Source organism: Schistocerca nitens, chromosome 10 (genome assembly GCF_023898315.1).
Source record: "Schistocerca nitens isolate TAMUIC-IGC-003100 chromosome 10, iqSchNite1.1, whole genome shotgun sequence".
Lineage (NCBI taxonomy): Eukaryota > Metazoa > Arthropoda > Insecta > Orthoptera > Acrididae > Schistocerca > Schistocerca nitens.
In genome coordinates, this window is record NC_064623.1 from 169,880,339 (window position 1) to 169,897,313 (window position 16,975).

Genomic DNA, 16,975 nt, shown 5'->3' on the forward strand with positions numbered 1-16,975 from the left:
ATGCTCACAGACACATTTGTAGTAATCCTGGTTAATTGTCTGTCCTCCAGGAGTAAATTCATGATGCACAATACCAGTAGAATCGAAAAAAAATTACCGTCATTGTCTTCGCCTTCGATCGACTTTGCTGTGCTTTTTTTGGTTGTGGTGTACCTGGAGTCTTCCACAGTGAAGACTACACTTTGGTTTCAGGATCATATCCATATACCCATGATTCATCACCTGTAATTACCCGATTTAACAAATCTGGGTCATTTTTAGTCCGATTAATCAGTTTTTGGACACTTCAAGTCGGTATTGGTCACTTGACAACACTTTTGGAATGCTCTGTTGTTGCAGGTTATCTGTCTTGAGCTCACTGCAGTGTAATTAAAAAGGAATTACACCAGACGCACTTTGCTTTTATTTATAAAGCATCTTCTGTGGCATTCTGTAAATTGGATACGTATGTTTATCCTTTTTTATACTTTTATGTTAAAAACAGAGTTTTCTTTATGAAGTTAGTCTGTAAGCTACTTACGGAATGAATTATGCGGACTCTCAGCGCATGTTAAGATCTTCAGTTAAAATTGACTGAAGTGCATAGAAACTTAAATTAAGTTCATCAGCCATCTCCCTAACTGTAAGTCTGTGATCAGAGCGCACTAAGTCGCGAACTTTCACAACATTTTAATTTGTTTTTGAGGTGAAAGGATGGCCGGACTGTGGTTCGCACATTGTGTTGATGTGCCCCAGTAACAAGGAGCAATTGTACTTTTATTAAGTCTAATGATCAGAATACAATAACACAGTTTCCTGGGGACATCAGTCTGCATTACTTTGTTCAAGCTGAAAGTCACTTATGTTGCACACTGAATGTTCTTACAAAACAAAGTCCATGAGGTGGGAGGCCGCTCGAGGGCAGTGAAGACTTAAGTCCAGCGAGGTGTCGAGTTTGAGAATGGTCGAAGTTAATGTGCACTGCTGTGAGACACTCCTCATTGGCTTGCCAATGTGAGCTCTGATTGTGCCAGCATAAGCCTGGAGTGTGAACTGGCAGCAGGGTAGTTGGGTGCTGACCTAAATAATTGGCTGGGGAAGGATATTGCATGAAGCAGACGACTCGATGAAGCGAGGTAGTGCCGCAATGGCATCGCCATTTGCAGCGTTCCCTGTGGCTTTGGCAGTGAGGCTGGTGCCACACGGTACTGTGGCAGCTGCTGGAGGTTTGTTTGAAGGCTACGTGACACATGTGTCTGTTGATGTAGATTGTTTTCATCTGATCTTGAGGAAGTGTCATTAGCGAGCCAGAGCTGTGGGCAACCCACAATACATGATTATATGGTTGGTGGCTGCTTTTCAAGCGTTAGCCAGGTGATACAACATAGTGAAGCAAAGAAAGCTTGTAGGTTGAGATTAATTCTCCAAACAACTGAGTTTAAATACAAATTTAATTAACATAATTCAGGAGAGGCTACTATTCACAGGTGCACATGTCACTGCAGTTCTTCATGATCTATATGTACAGACCAATAGCAAAACTGGTATTCTTACTGTTTAGTGGTTTCTAAGTTACTGGCTATTTGTAAAACACATGTTGTGTTAATAGTTAGGGCCATTCCACACACATTGTGGTGCAGAAATAAATTACAAAATTTGTGTGATATGCACCTATTCCCCCCCCCCCCCCCCTCCCATTCTTACCAACATAACTGTTATTAGCTCATTGCAATCTGTGATGTACATTGGACTGTATGACCTCCACCAGTGTGGAATCCAAGAACATCAGTCATTTAAATACCAAATTGTTATCACATGACATGACGAAGCCATAGATTGAGGCAATCGGGTAGATGTTCATTATTGAGTTGTGAAAAGCATTTGTCTCGATACCACACCTAGATTTAGGAACGAGAAAATAGTTTTATGATATTTCAAACTAAATTTATTATTGAATATAATAGAGGGAAACATTCCACGTGGGAAAAATATATCTAAAAACACAGATGATGTGACTTACCGAACGAAAGTGCTGGCAGGTCGATAGACACACAAACAAACACAAACATACACACGAAATTCAAGCTTTCACAACAAACTGTTGCCTCATCAGGAAAGAGGGAAGGAGAGGGAAAGATGAAAGGATGTGGGTTTTAAGGGAGAGGGTAAGGAGTCATTCCAATCCCGGGAGCGGAAAGACATACCTTAGGGGGAAAAAAGGACAGGTATACACTAGCGCGCGCGCACACACACACGTCTGCTTGTGTCTGTGTATGTGCGGATGGATATGTGTGTGTGTGTGTGTGTGTGTGTGTGCGCGCTAGTGTATACCTGTCCTTTTTTCCCCTTAAGGTATGTCTTTCTGCTCCCAGGATTGGAATGACTCCTTACCCTCTCCCTTAAAACCCACATCCTTTCATCTTTCCCTCTCCTTCCCTCTTTCCTGATGAGGCAACAGTTTGTTGCGAAAGCTTGAATTTCGTGTGTATGTTTGTGTTTGTGTGTCTATCGACCTGCCAGCACTTTCGTTCGGTAAGTCACATTATCTGTTTTTTTAGATAAATTTATTATTGGATTGAGAAGATAGAATTACATGCTAGGGACGACGCAGAATGTTACATTTCAGACAATGCATGTGTCTGTAATGAAATACTGTGTAAAGAAAGCTGCACAAATACCCAAAGCCGTGCAGACGTTGGCAACTTGTTTCAGATGTTCAGAAATGTACAATATTATGGAATGGAATAATCACATAGGCTCAGTCATATGTAAGACAGGTGGTAGACTTGGGTTCATTGGCAGGATACTGGGAAAATGTGGTCAGTCTACAAAGGAGACAGCATCCCATCTCAGTATTTCCCAAGTATATGGGAACTGTATCATATAGGACTAACAGGGCATACTGAACACATTTAAAGAATGGCAGCAAGAATGGTCACAGGTGTGACTTGTGGGTGAATGCCACAGAAATGTTGACAAATATGAATTGACAGCACTTGAAGGTAGGCCTAAATTTTTCCACAAAGCATGATTGCAAACTGTCAAAATTGGCTGGGGAAGATTCTGAAGATGGTCTTCAGCCCCCCTCTTTATTTGTGCCCTAGGGACTGCTAGTGTACACAGGCACTTAAGCAATAACTTTTCCCATGTTCCATGCCCTGGTGGAACAGGAAGAAAATGTAGTATATGGTACAGTGGGAACTATTCTGAGCCCTGCACTTTTGTGGTTCTTGGGTGTGTATGTAGTCGTAGATTACACATTGTCCTTACTTTAAAAATAAAATTACTGATATTGCAATTGTAATCATTTTGTAATAGGAAATTTAATAATACCCAGCAAAATAGTTGTGCATGTTAAAGCACTGCTTCCAGGATGGGGAGCTGCGCTGAACCCAGATCAGATCTGCCCAGGAGTTTAACAATGAGGTTCAATGTGTTGGCCAGCCTAGATGCAATGTATAGGTAGTTTTCCATATCCCAATAGGCGAATACCAGGCTGGTGCCCAACCCAAGTCTCAGTTACACAATTCACAGACATTTATAAAACTTCCTTTCTCGTTTACATAATTATCGCTACACGCAGAAGTTCGGGTACACATCCTATTAAATTAAACATCTTAAATCCGTCAAAAACCACGCTGACCCTGTGCCAGTGCAGGAGAAAGGCACAAGAAAAAGAATAATATAATATTTTATAATAAGTAGATCTGACATGCCTTGTGATTCGCCTCCATTATATTTGCACAGGCCACATTGTACTAAGTCAACATACGTACAGCCACCTCCGCTGGAAAATGAAGACTGGGAGGCTGACGTTGCTGATGGTGCTGACTCAGAAAGGTAACCTGCTGCTGCAACTTTACCAGCTTTTCTATTTAATGTCAGGTATTTACAAACTTTTCTAAATTTGCTAGTATTTTCATGCCTTGTGGCTTCTACATCTACATCTACATCTATACTCCGCGAGCCACCTTACGGTGTGTGGCGGAGGGTACTTATTGTACCACTATCTGATCCCCCCTTCCCTGTTCCATTCACGAATTGTGCGTGGGAAGAACGACTGCTTGTAAGTCTCCGTATTTGCTCTAATTTCTCGGATCTTTTCGTTGTGATCATTACGCGAGATATATGTGGGCGGTAGTAATATGTTGCCCATCTCTTCCCGGAATGTGCTCTCTCGTAATTTCGATAATAAACCTCTCCGTATTGCGTAACGCCTTTCTTGAAGTGTCCGCCACTGGAGCTTGTTCAGCATCTCCGTAACGCTCTCGCGCTGACTAAATGTCCCCATGACGAATCGCGCTGCTTTTCGCTGGATCATGTCTATCTCTTCTATTAATCCAACCTGGTAAGGGTCCCACACTGATGAGCAATACTCAAGAATCGGACGAACAAGCGTTTTGTAAGCTACTTCTTTCGTCGATGAGTCACATTTTCTTAGAATTCTTCCTATGAATCTCAACCTGGCGCCTGCTTTTCCCACTATTTGTTTTATGTGATCATTCCACTTCAGATCGCTCCGGATAGTAACTCCTAAGTATTTTACGGTCGTTACCGCTTCCAATGATTTACCACCTATGGCATAATCGTACTGGAATGGATTTCTGCCCCTATGTATGCGCATTATATTACATTTATCTACGTTTAGGGAAAGCTGCCAGCTGTCGCACCATTCATTAATCCTCTGCAGGTCTTCCTGGAGTATGTACGAGTCTTCTGATGTTGCTACTTTCTTGTAGACAACCGTGTCATCTGCAAATAGCCTCACGGAGCTACCGATGTTGTCAACTAAGTCATTTATGTATATTGTAAACAATAAAGGTCCTATCACGCTTCCTTGCGGTACTCCCGAAATTACCTCTACATCTGCAGATTTTGAACCGTTAAGAATGACATGTTGTGTTCTTTCTTCTAGGAAATCCTGAATCCAATCACAAACCTGGTCCGATATTCCGTAAGCTCGTATTTTTTTCACTAAACGTAAGTGCGGAACCGTATCAAATGCCTTCCTGAAGTCCAGGAATACGGCATCAATCTGCTCGCCAGTGTCTACGGCACTGTGAATTTCTTGGACAAATAGGGCAAGCTGAGTTTCACATGATCTCTGTTTGCGGAATCCATGTTGGTTATGATGAAGGAGATTTGTATTATCTAAGAACGTCATAATACGAGAACATAAAACATGTTCCATTATTCTACAACAGATTGACGTAAGCAAAATAGGCCTATAATTATTCGCATCTGATTTATGACCCTTCTTGAAAATGGGAACGACCTGCGCTTTCTTCCAGTCGCTAGGTACTTTACGTTCTTCCAGAGATCTACGATAAATTGCTGATAGGAAGGGGGCAAGTTCTTCAACATAATCACTGTAGAATCTTACGGGTATCTCGTCTGGTCCGGATGCTTTTCCGCTACTAAGTGATAGCAGTTGTTTTTCAATTCCGATATCGTTTATTTCAATATTTTCCATTTTGGCGTCCGTGCGACGGCTGAAGTCAGGGACCGTGTTACGATTTTCCGCGGTGAAACAGTTTCGGAACACTGAATTCAGTATTTCTGCCTTTCTTCGGTCGTCCTCTGTTTCGGTGCCATCGTGGTCAACGAGTGACTGAATAGGGGATTTAGATCCGCTTACCGATTTTACATATGACCAAAACTTTTTAGGGTTCTTGTTTAGATTGTTTGCCAATGTTTTATGTTCGAATTCGTTGAATGCTTCTCTCATTGCTCTCTTTACGCTCTTTTTCGCTTCGTTCAGCTTTTCCTTATCAGCTATGATTCGACTACTCTTAAACCTATGATGAAGCTTTCTTTGTTTCCGTAGTACCTTTCGTACATGATTGTTATACCACGGTGGATCTTTCCCCTCGCTTTGGACCTTAGTCGGTACGAACTTATCTAAGGCGTACTGGACGATGTTTCTGAATTTTTTCCATTTTTGTTCCACATCCTCTTCCTCAGAAATGAACGTTTGATGGTGGTCACTCAGATATTCTGCGATTTGTGCCCTATCACTCTTGTTAAGCAAATATATTTTCCTTCCTTTCTTGGCATTTCTTATTACACTTGTAGTCATTGATGCAACCACTGACTTATGATCACTGATACCCTCTTCTACATTCACGGAGTCGAAAAGTTCCGGTCTATTTGTTGCTATGAGGTCTAAAACGTTAGCTTCACGAGTTGGTTCTCTAACTATCTGCTCGAAGTAATTCTCGGACAAGGCAGTCAGGATAATGTCACAAGAGTCTCTGTCCCTGGCTCCAGTTCTGATTGTGTGACTATCCCATTCTATACCTGGTAGATTGAAGTCTCCCCCTATTACAATAGTATGATCACGAAACTTCTTCATGACGTTCTGCAGGTTCTCTCTGTGGCGCTCAACTACTACGGTTGCTGATGCAGGTGGTCTATAGAAGCATCCGACTATCATATCTGACCCACCTTTGATACTTAACTTAACCCAGATTATTTCACATTCGCATTCGCTAATAACTTCACTGGATATTATTGAATTCTTTACTGCTATAAATACTCCTCCACCATTGGCGTTTATCCTATCCTTGCGGTATATATTCCATTCTGTGTCTAGGATTTCTTTACTGTTCACTTCCGGTTTTAACCAACTTTCCGTTCCTAATACTATATGCGCACTATTTCCTTCAATAAGCGATACTAATTCAGGAACCTTGCCCTGGATACTCCTGCAGTTTACCAATATTACGTTAACTTTTCCTGTTTTTGGTCTCTGAGGACGGACGTTCTTTATCGACGATGCTGATGTTCTCTCTGGTAAGCCGTCAGGTATTTTATCGTTTCGCCCAAGGGGGGGTCCCTCTAACCTAAAAAACCCCCGTGTGCACGCCACACGTACTCTGCTACCCTAGTAGCTGCTTCCGGTGTGTAGTGCACGCCTGACCTGTCTAGGGGGGCCCTACAGTTCTCCACCCAATAACGGAGGTCGATGAATTTGCAACCATTATAGTCGCAGAGTCGTCTGAGCCTCTGGTTTAGACCCTCCACACGGCTCCAAACCAGAGGACCGCGATCGACTCTGGGCACTATGCTGCAGATATTAAGCTCAGCTTGCACTCCGCGTGCGATGCTGGTTGTCTTCACCAAATCAGCCAGCCGCCGGAAGGAACCAAGGATGGCCTCAGAACCCAAGCGGCAGGCGTCATTCGTTCCGACATGTGCTACTATCTGCAGCCGGTCACACCCAGTGCGTTCAATAGCTGCCGGAAGGGCCTCCTCCACATTACGGACGAGACCCCCCGGCAAGCACACCGAGTGCACACTGGCATTCTTCCCCGACCTACCCGCTATTTTCCTGAGGGGCTCCATAACCCGCCTAACGTTGGAGCTCCCTATAACTAATAGGCCCGCCCTCTGTGACTGTCGGGACCTTGCCGGAGAATCGGCCACTGGCCCAACAGGCGAGGCATCCTGTGGTGGCTCGGAAACGATGTCATCACCACTAGGAAGCACCCCGTACCTGTTGGAAAGGGGTAAGGCAGCTGCCACGCGGCCAGATCCCACCTTCGCCTTTCGGCCAGGCACGCGCGAGCCCACCACTGTCCGCCATTCACCCTGGAGTGATGGCTGACCGGTAAGATGCTCACTGCCGGAAGACGCAGCGACATCAGGGGTTCCATGTGATTCCAAGTCCACCGAAGTAGGCATAGGTCTCACCACAGTTGCCCCAACGCCACTACGAGCCGACGCCTGCGCCTCGAGCTTGATGAGCCTAACAGACAAAGCCTCCACCTGCCCCCGAAGAGTGGCCAATTCTCCTTGCGTCCGCTCACAACAACCACAGTCCCTACACATGACTATGTTTACCCTACTCTATACGGTGACAAATTCCCAAGATAATCTTCTGATGAGCTACTCTGATAATCAAGAAACACTCACTGAAATACGAGACGCGAAAACTACGCTAGGTTTTCCCAGAAAAACTATTTAAAAGCTAAGCGCAGCAAATAAGTACAAAATAAATTTCTCTCCTAACGATCAAGAACTGTTAGTTTCTATGCAGAGCAGATAAACACAAATAGAATCCCTTCCTTAGTGGAAGGTCGTAAACAAAATGCAAAATAAACGCTTTATACAAACAGTACTCGCTGCTGCTGGTGCTCTCGCTCTGGCTGTCACAAGACAACTGCTGATTCAAGTGACTAGTGGCTAACGGCCGCGAAACAAACAAAAGACGGTTTTAGGGCGCTTTCTGTTCGAAACGATCAAGAAAACACTAAGAAATCTAACACGAAAACTACGTAAAGTTTTATCAAGAACTGTTAGTTACTATGCAGAGCAGATAAACACTAATAGAATCCCTTCCTTAGTGGAAGGTCGTAAACAAAATGCAAAATAAACGCTTTATACAAACAGTACTCGCTGCTGCTGGTGCTCTCGCTCTGGCTGTCACAAGACAAGACAAGACAAGACAAGACAAGACAAGACAAGACTTATGGTGGTTTTCCTTTTTTCCCCCATTCCTGTTTTCACTCATCCTTTTCATCTTTCCTCAGTTGTTTCTCACCCTTTTCACTTTTCTTCATTACACTCTCCCCATCATTTCTAACCACCATCACTTTTTAACACCCTCAACAGTTTTTAGCCCTCCACCCTCCTTTGGTCAGCTTTACATCCTCCACCACGTTTTAGCTCCCCCCTGCACCTTTCAACTTACCCATCACTTTTTAACACCTGCTGTCACTGTTTAACCCTTCCATCTCTCTGCAATCCCCCCACCCCGTCGTTGCTCTGCGACCCCTCCCCCACCCCGTCGTTGCTCTGCGACCCCTCCCCCACCCCGTCGCCGCTCTGCAGACCCGCCTCTCTGTCATTCTAAACCTCCCTCCCCCCAGTCACTGGTAACACCCCCTCATCACTCGTAACCCAGCCTGGTCACTCTAAACCCTTCGCCTCTCCACCTGTGGCCCCCTTTACCTGTCCACCTGGGTATCCTTCGGCCTTTTCTCCCCCCCCCCCCCCCCCCCTCTCCACCAATCCACTTCCCACCCTTCACCACCTTCTCCACCCTGTTCTTTTCTCTTCTCCTTTCCACTTTCTGTAAATCGTGAAGCCTGAATGAGTCAGAATGCTTTGTATTGCCAATACGAAAATGTGAGTCACCCATTACCTTAGATTTAGAACCTACTCTAGGGGACAGGGAGGGATAGGTTGGTAAAGGTTAAGTAGGAAGTTTGTGTCACTGAGACTGCAGTATGATACGGACCATAAGTTGTGATACCTCAGAAAAGGTTGTTTCTCATCCCGTGATCTGAATGACGTCCTTTACTGTTTAACCTACCCCTCTCTCATCCTAATGGAAGGAGTTGTTGGTTTATGAAACTAGGATAATGTGTCACTCGGTACTTTTGCATATTTATTGGCAGTACTGAACATTCCAGTTTCTGATAGGAATTACTGGCAAGCAATTCTGCTTCATAATTTATTGGTTTCTTCAACTTAATTTTTCATCACTTTGTGTCATTTCACAACCATGCAACTACAGAGACTTTGCAAATAGCACATTAAAAAAAGTCATGTAATAAGCTAATTTCTGCATCACAATATGTGTCAGTGATGCTTTTATCTGGGTTGTTGATATTACCATTTTGAAGCAACTGATGTTCCTTGTTCCATTATTTCATGTCTCTGTGCTTTCACTTACTAGGATTGCATAGGTATATTTTTATTACTAACCATTAGCACATTAAATGCCACTGTTATACTGCTCTCTTAAATATTAACATTGAGTTTTCAGTTGTTATGATATTAACAGAATAGGTCAAACTTTATCCCTGTATGCTAAGGAAAGAAACTTAAAAATTATTTTATTATACATGAGATAAGTTTGACAGCAAATAGCGTTTTGCTCTTTGTAAGAATAGTAGGTTTTAAGGCAAATAGTGTTATATTCCAAGCAGTTTGATAATCTTGAAAGGCTGTTCAAGGAAGGCAAAAAAGAGGCTTACTGTTCTTTGATGAGGCTTTATGTATATACAGTTCTTTATGGGTCTCATACCAGTCTCATCTGACATAACGCCTAGAAGGTATACAAAGAAGAGCAATAAGATTTGTCCAGGTAAGGTAAAGAGTATAGGGCTGCTATTAAAATGAGGAGAAACGGAGTTGAAACAAGTGATTAGACCATTCCTGTAAAATAAATATGCTATGCTGCTGCAAATGCGTGGGCAGATTTTCTTTTATAGGTGATGAAAAAAGATAGTGGAATAGTTGGACAGTGTTATTACATTCCTGGTACTGGAGTGTTTCAGGAAGAGGCTGAAATTTATGGTACTAAAGGATCACATAAAATTCAGTCACGTAAAAGCAAAAAAATTGATAATGTTACAAAAGCATGAAAACTTAATGGCAGTCATTGTGTAATTAATAATAAAAATCAGCCCAAATAGCAGGGAAGGTGTCTGCAGATAAAAGTTCTGGGAAGGAGCAAAAAGTTATTGATCTTATAGCAGACATTAGAAAGAGATTAACATTTTGTGGATATGTACACATATTGCCACCAACAAGACCCACAAAATTTCATAGAACATCAGAAAACCTTCCTTAAGCTGCTCAAATTTGTGTTTATTCATGGACGGGCAGTTTTAGTCAAGTGACAGTCTTAAACTCTCAGTATTATATTACATCAGGTCAAAGTAAGGTTCCTTGGAGTCAAATACACAATTATCACCAATTGCAGCATTTGCCACTTACACATGTGTCCATTATTTTATATATTTTTCTTTCCAGTCAGTTCAATGGATTGTCAGTTTGTGCACTTAGTGATTGATGGAGAAATGTGTTACGATAATTGATGTATGTATAAGTAACATGCTGGAACTGATAATTACGTATTTGACACCAGCTTTACTTTAATTAATAAAAATTATGTATGTGGTGAGCTAAAGCTCTAGCGACATGGCAGGCAGCCTGCCCAGAATCGAAACCACATCACAATCAGTCAGCATGTTGGACAACGCACCTGCTGACACTGCAGTTCTGCAGACGCCGACTCTTTTGTAAAAGCCATGCCTGCATGCTAATGACCTGGTAGCAGGACAACCTTCAGGAAGCTTCTGCACTTAGACTGACTGCTGCATGACAACAGCTGTACCAGGCCATTGGTCTCCTTTCCAGACCTTTGCAAGAAACACAGAAACAAGGCTCTTCAGCAAACTTGGTGTTGGGCTGTTAGATTCTTAACACTGAGCATTTGCTGTCTCAGACAGACGGGGTTGCCAGCACTTGCCACTGCCTCCATAATACAGGATGAGCCATGATTCTGGACAGCCTAGCAGCGACCACCGCTAACCAGTCCGCAGTTCTGCCGAGTTTTCCTGCTACACTAGCCTGCCTAACCCTCTCTGCTATAAGGCTCATCGACATGTGCCATCTACTGTCTGCTCACTACCGATGCACTGATCCACATTGCATTTACGATTGCTAACAAAGAGTTTTAGCAATGTCACCAGCACCTCCACTCCCCTCCAGCTTTGCTCGCCAGACGTTCTCGTAACAACAATCCGATACACAAATTTGACACCCTACTTTAACCTGGCATAATGTTAATCTGCGAGTTGAAAATGGTAGTTTGACTACATGAGTTTATGATGGTTGTTTGACCAAAACTGGTTGTTCATAAATAAATACACATTATTGTAGCCCGATGTTGGTTCTCTGATGCCCTTCTTCAAATACAGTGAAGTTGTGCAGCACTGTTTACAGAAAACTATAGCCTGAGCTCAACAAGTAAAACAGGGTGTGAAAATGTTAGATAAATTGCTAAGAAGTTACAGACAGAAATTCGTAGAGACAGAAAGTTGCCACTGCAAGTGAATGTCCAATGTAGAAGAAGTTTGATGGAAGAAATTAGAACTCTAAAGAAAGAAAAGATACACATGAAATTAATCAACTACCCTGAAATTGAATGATTAGATCAATGAGGATGTAATCAGTGCAGATGCAGCGATACAAAATATTAATGCACACAAATGAAGTCTACAAAGTAAATACTATACAGTGCTTGGCACAGGAGACATGATGCAGAAAATTTTGGGAAGTGCCTTAATTCAGCGACATTTGCAATACACTTGATTACACCTGTATGTTCTAAAAATTAAGAAACTACATTATTCCAATTAGTTCTACATGTAAATGATCACAGTATATATATATATATATATATATATATATATATATATATATATAATTTTCCACGTGGGAAAAATATACCTAAAAACAAAGATGATGTGACTTACCGAACGAAAGCGCCGGCAGGTCGATAGACACACAAACATACACACAAAATTCAAGCTTTCACAAAAAACTGTTGCCTCATCAGGAAAGAGGGAAGGAGAGGGAAAGATGAAAGGATGTGGGTTTTAAGGGAGAGGGTAAGGAGTCATTCCAATCCCGGGAGCGGAAAGACTTACCTTAGGGGGAAAAAAGGACAGGTATACACTCGCGCGCGCACACACACACACACACATCCATCCACACATATACAGACACAAGCAGACATATACACAGGCAAAGAGGTTGGGCAGAGATGTCAGTCAAGGCGGAAGTGCAGAGGCAAAGATGTTGTTGAATGACAGGTGAGGTATGAGTGGCGGCAACTTGAAATTAGCCGAGATTGAGGCCTGGTGGGTTATGGGAAGAGAGGATATATTGAAGAGCAAGTTCCCATCTCCGGAGTTCGGATAGGTTGGTGTTGGTGGGAAGTATCCAGATAGCCCGGACGGTGTAACACTGTGCCAAGATGTGCTGGCCGTGCACCAAGGCATGATTAGCCACAGGGTGATCCTCATTACCAACAAACACTGTCTGCCTGTGTCCATTCATGCGAATGGACAGTTTGTTGCTGGTCATTCCTACATAGAATGCATCACAGTGTAGGCAGGTCAGTTGGTGGATTACGTGGGTGCTTTCACACGTGGCTCTGCCTTTGATCGTGTACACCTTCCGGGTTACAGGACTGGAGTAGGTGGTGATGGGAGGGTGCATGGGACAGGTTTTACACCGGGGGCGGTTACAAGGATAGGAGCCAGAGGGTAGGGAAGGTGGTTTGGGGATTTCATAGGGATGAACTAACAGGTTACGAAGGTTAGGTGGACGGCGGAAAGACACTCTTGGTGGAGTGGGGAGGATTTCGTGAAGGATGGATCTCGTTTCAGGGCAGGATTTGAGGAAGTCGTATCCCTGTTGGAGAGCCACATTCAGAGTCTGATCCAGTCCCGGAAAGTATCCTGTCACAAGTGGGGCACTTTTGTGGTTCTTGTGTGGGAGGTTCTGGGTTTGAGAGGATGAGGAAGTGGCTCTGGTTATTTGCTTCTGTACCAGGTCGGGAGGGTAGTTGCGGGATGCGAAAGCTGTTGTCAGGTTGTTGGTGTAATGGTTCAGGGATTCCGGACTGGAGCAGATTCGTTTGCCACAAAGACCTAGGCTGTAGGGAAGGGACCGTTTGATGTGGAATGGGTGGCAGCTGTCATAATGGAGGTACTGTTGTTTGTTGGTGGGTTTGATGTGGACGGACGTGTGAAGCTGGCCATCGGACAGATGGAGGTCAACGTCAAGGAAAGTGGCGTGGGATTTGGAGTAGGACGAGGTGAATCTGATGGAACCAAAGGAGTTGATGTTGGAGAGGAAATTCTGGAGTTCTTCTTCACTGTGAGTCCAGATCATGAAGATGTCATCAATAAATCTGTACCAAACTTTGGGTTGGCAGGCCTGGGTAACCAAGAAGGCTTCCTCTAGGCGACCCATGAATAGGTTGGCGTACGAGGGGGCCATCCTGGTACCCATGGCTGTTCCCTTTAATTGTTGGAATGTCTGGCCTTCAAAAGTGAAGAAGTTGTGGGTCAGGATGAAGCTGGCTAAGGTAATGAGGAAAGAGGTTTTAGGTAGGGTGGCAGGTGATCGGCGTGAAAGGAAGTGCTCCATCGCAGCGAGGCCCTGGACGTGCGGAATATTTGTGTATAAGGAAGTGGCATCAATGGTTACAAGGATGGTTTCCGGGGGTAACAGATTGGGTAAGGATTCCAGGCGTCTTTGATGAAGGATGGGAGACTGCATGTAATGGGTTGAAGGTGTTGATCTACGTAGGCAGAGATACGTTCTGTGGGGGCTTGGTAACCAGCTACAATGGGGCGGCCGGTATGATTGGGTTTGTGAATTTTAGGAAGAAGGTAGGGGTGCGGGGTGTCGGTGGGGTCAGGAGGTTGATGGAGTCAGGTGAAAGGTTTTGCAGGGGGCCTAAGGTTCTGAGGATTCCTTGAAGCTCCGCCTGGACATCGGCTAAACATGCCTTGGTGCACGGCCAGCACATCTTGGCACAGTGTTACACCGTCCGGGTTATCTGGATACTTCCCACCAACACCATCCTATCCGAACTCCGGAGATGGGAACTTGCTCTTCAATATATCCTCTCTTCCCGTTACCCACCAGGCCTCAATCTCCGCTAATTTCAAGTTGCCGCCACTCATACCTCACCTGTCATTCAACAACATCTTTGCCTCTGCACTTCCGCCTCGACTGACATCTCTGCCCAAACTCTTTGTCTTTAAATATGTCTGCTTGTGTCTGTATATGTGTGGATGGATACGTGTGTGTGTGTGTGGGGGGGGGGGGGGGGCGCGCGCGCTCGCGAGTGCATACCCGTCCTTTTTTCCCCCTAAGGTAAGTCTTTCCGCTCCCGGGATTGGAATGACTCCTTACCCTCTCCCTTAAAACCCACATCCTTTCGTCTTTCCCTCTCCTTCCCTCTTTCCTGATGAGGCAACAGTTTGTTGCGAAAGTTTGAATTTTGTGTGTATGTTTGTGTTTGTTTGTGTGTCTATCGACCTGCCAGCGCTTTCGTTCAGTAAGTCACATCATCTTTATATATATTTCCGTCTATTATAATCATATCATTAATTTGAACCCAACAATTACGTTTGTTATTGTCACTGTTGCATTTCGAAATCTTTCCTGTCGTCTTATTTTCTCTTTCTGTTTTTACCAGTAGTCTCACTTTGTATTCACCTTCCCCTTTTTACCGTAATCTACTATACAATTTTATCCCGCCTATATATACTCAATAATACGTAACCCACTTCCAAACCATAACCCCCCCCCCCCCCCAAAAAAAAAAAGAAGAAAATTATTTTCCGCTTTCAACACTACCGCTGCTATAAAATCACCTGTTTCCAGTTCAATAACAGCTGCTTTCACGTATTAAACAACCATTTCGGCTAGTTCTAATAACTTTCACTTTATTTCCACTTCTGTTTTTCGCACATCACTGATCATTTTTAGCCGCTCCCTACAGGTTTTAACGTCATTATTTCTTCGTCAGACAATTGTTAGCCCCATTTTCGTAATCTTTCACAACACCACCACTCCTTTTAATACATTTACATGTTTTTTCAAAATTTTCCCGAATTTCTCCGTCCTTTAACGTGTTTTAGCGGCAACACAACCACCTAACCTTTATGCACATCGCTGTCTACCAACCCAAGTTCACCACAGGATCAACTTAACCAACACTTTTTCGCCTTTTTTAATACCAGATCTCCAGTTACTTTCTAGTTCACCTTTATCTCTCCCCAAAAAATTTTGTCTTCCATTTTCATTTCAACCTCATGTTACACTTTCCACCTTTTAATACCATGTCACCATCACAACACCCCCACAATGACACCATTAAGTTTTATTTACATTCCCTCCACAAACATGCCCTCGCCCTAGCCAGATTACGCTCCCATATTTTATTTTCTCAGGCTTGTCTGACATTTGGCATTACCCCCAAAGGCCTCACACTTAAAGTTCCCATTTCTGGCTGCAACCCTTCTTTCCATCAGTCCCTATACCAGTTCCAAACTGAACAATCCATTGCCCTCACCCACCTAATCCTTCACCTACACATCAACTCAGCCAACGAACACACCCGTCAACTCCTATCCTTAATAAAAGTCCTCAATCTTTCCTCTCCCACATCCACACCGGCTGTTCAGAGCATCCTCCTACAGGCCAACCGCAAATTAGAACAGCATGCCACCCTCCACCTCAAAAAACTATCCAATCTCCTGGTTTCCCACCTCCGGAAAGGCAACTCACTCACCCTTCACAACCTTTCCAGCAAACCTCAACCTCCTCTCATTGCACGCAAACCCAGTCTCTCCCATCTACTCAATCTCCCACTTCCAGCTCCACTCCCTCCAAAACCTCAAAATTCCAATCATCGCAATCTGGAACCACAACACCCTAATTCAGTAGTTAACCTTTCCTCCAAACCTCTCTCCCAATCCGAAACCTCTGTCCTATCCAAAGGCCTCACCTTCAGCCCCACTCCCAGATTCAACCACACAGCCCTCGTCAAAGATTTACTGTCCTACACTCGTACTCTCTGCTGGAAGTATCACTTTGCCATGAAGAAAAATGATCCTAATCCTACTCCTAATGATCCAACTCCCGAAGACACTATCCAAATTGAACCCTGCCTGGAACAGTTCCGTCCTCCGTCACAGCGGGACCCACCTCCTCTTCCTCAAAATCACCCTCTCCAAACCTTCCAGGAATTTCTGACTTCCAGCCTTGCCTCTCAATCCTTCTTAAAAAAACCTTAATCCTACTCCCAACATCACCACTGCTGAATCCCAAGCTATCCGTGATCTGAAGGCTGACCGATCCATCGTCATTCTTCCGGCGGACAAGGGTTCCACGACCGTGGTACTTGATCGTCGGGAGTATGTGGCTGAGGGACTGCCGTCAGCTTTCAGACAACAACACATACAAAGTTTACCAAGGTAATCCCATTCCTGATGTCCAGGCGGAGCTTCAAGGAATCCTCAGAACCTTAGGCCCCCTACAAAACCTTTCACCTGACTCCATCAACCTCCTGACCCCACCGACACCCCGCACCCCTACCTTCTACCTTCTTCCTAAAATTCACAAACCCAATCATCCCGGCCGCCCCATTGTAGCTGGTTACCAAGCCTCC

The 16,975-nt window shown here is 44.0% G+C and overlaps 1 protein-coding gene across 3 annotated transcripts in view; it reads left to right on the plus strand.

Moving 5' to 3' along the window:
- The window catches only part of LOC126210229 (uncharacterized), a 167,965-nt gene that overhangs the window by 135,316 nt on the left and 15,674 nt on the right, over positions 1 to 16,975 (plus strand). For all 3 annotated transcript variants that reach the window (XM_049939415.1, XM_049939414.1, XM_049939416.1), the window contains one exon: positions 3,727 to 3,819. In XM_049939415.1, coding sequence (XP_049795372.1) covers positions 3,727 to 3,819 — 93 coding nt within the window. The remainder of the gene's footprint in view (positions 1 to 3,726; positions 3,820 to 16,975) is intronic.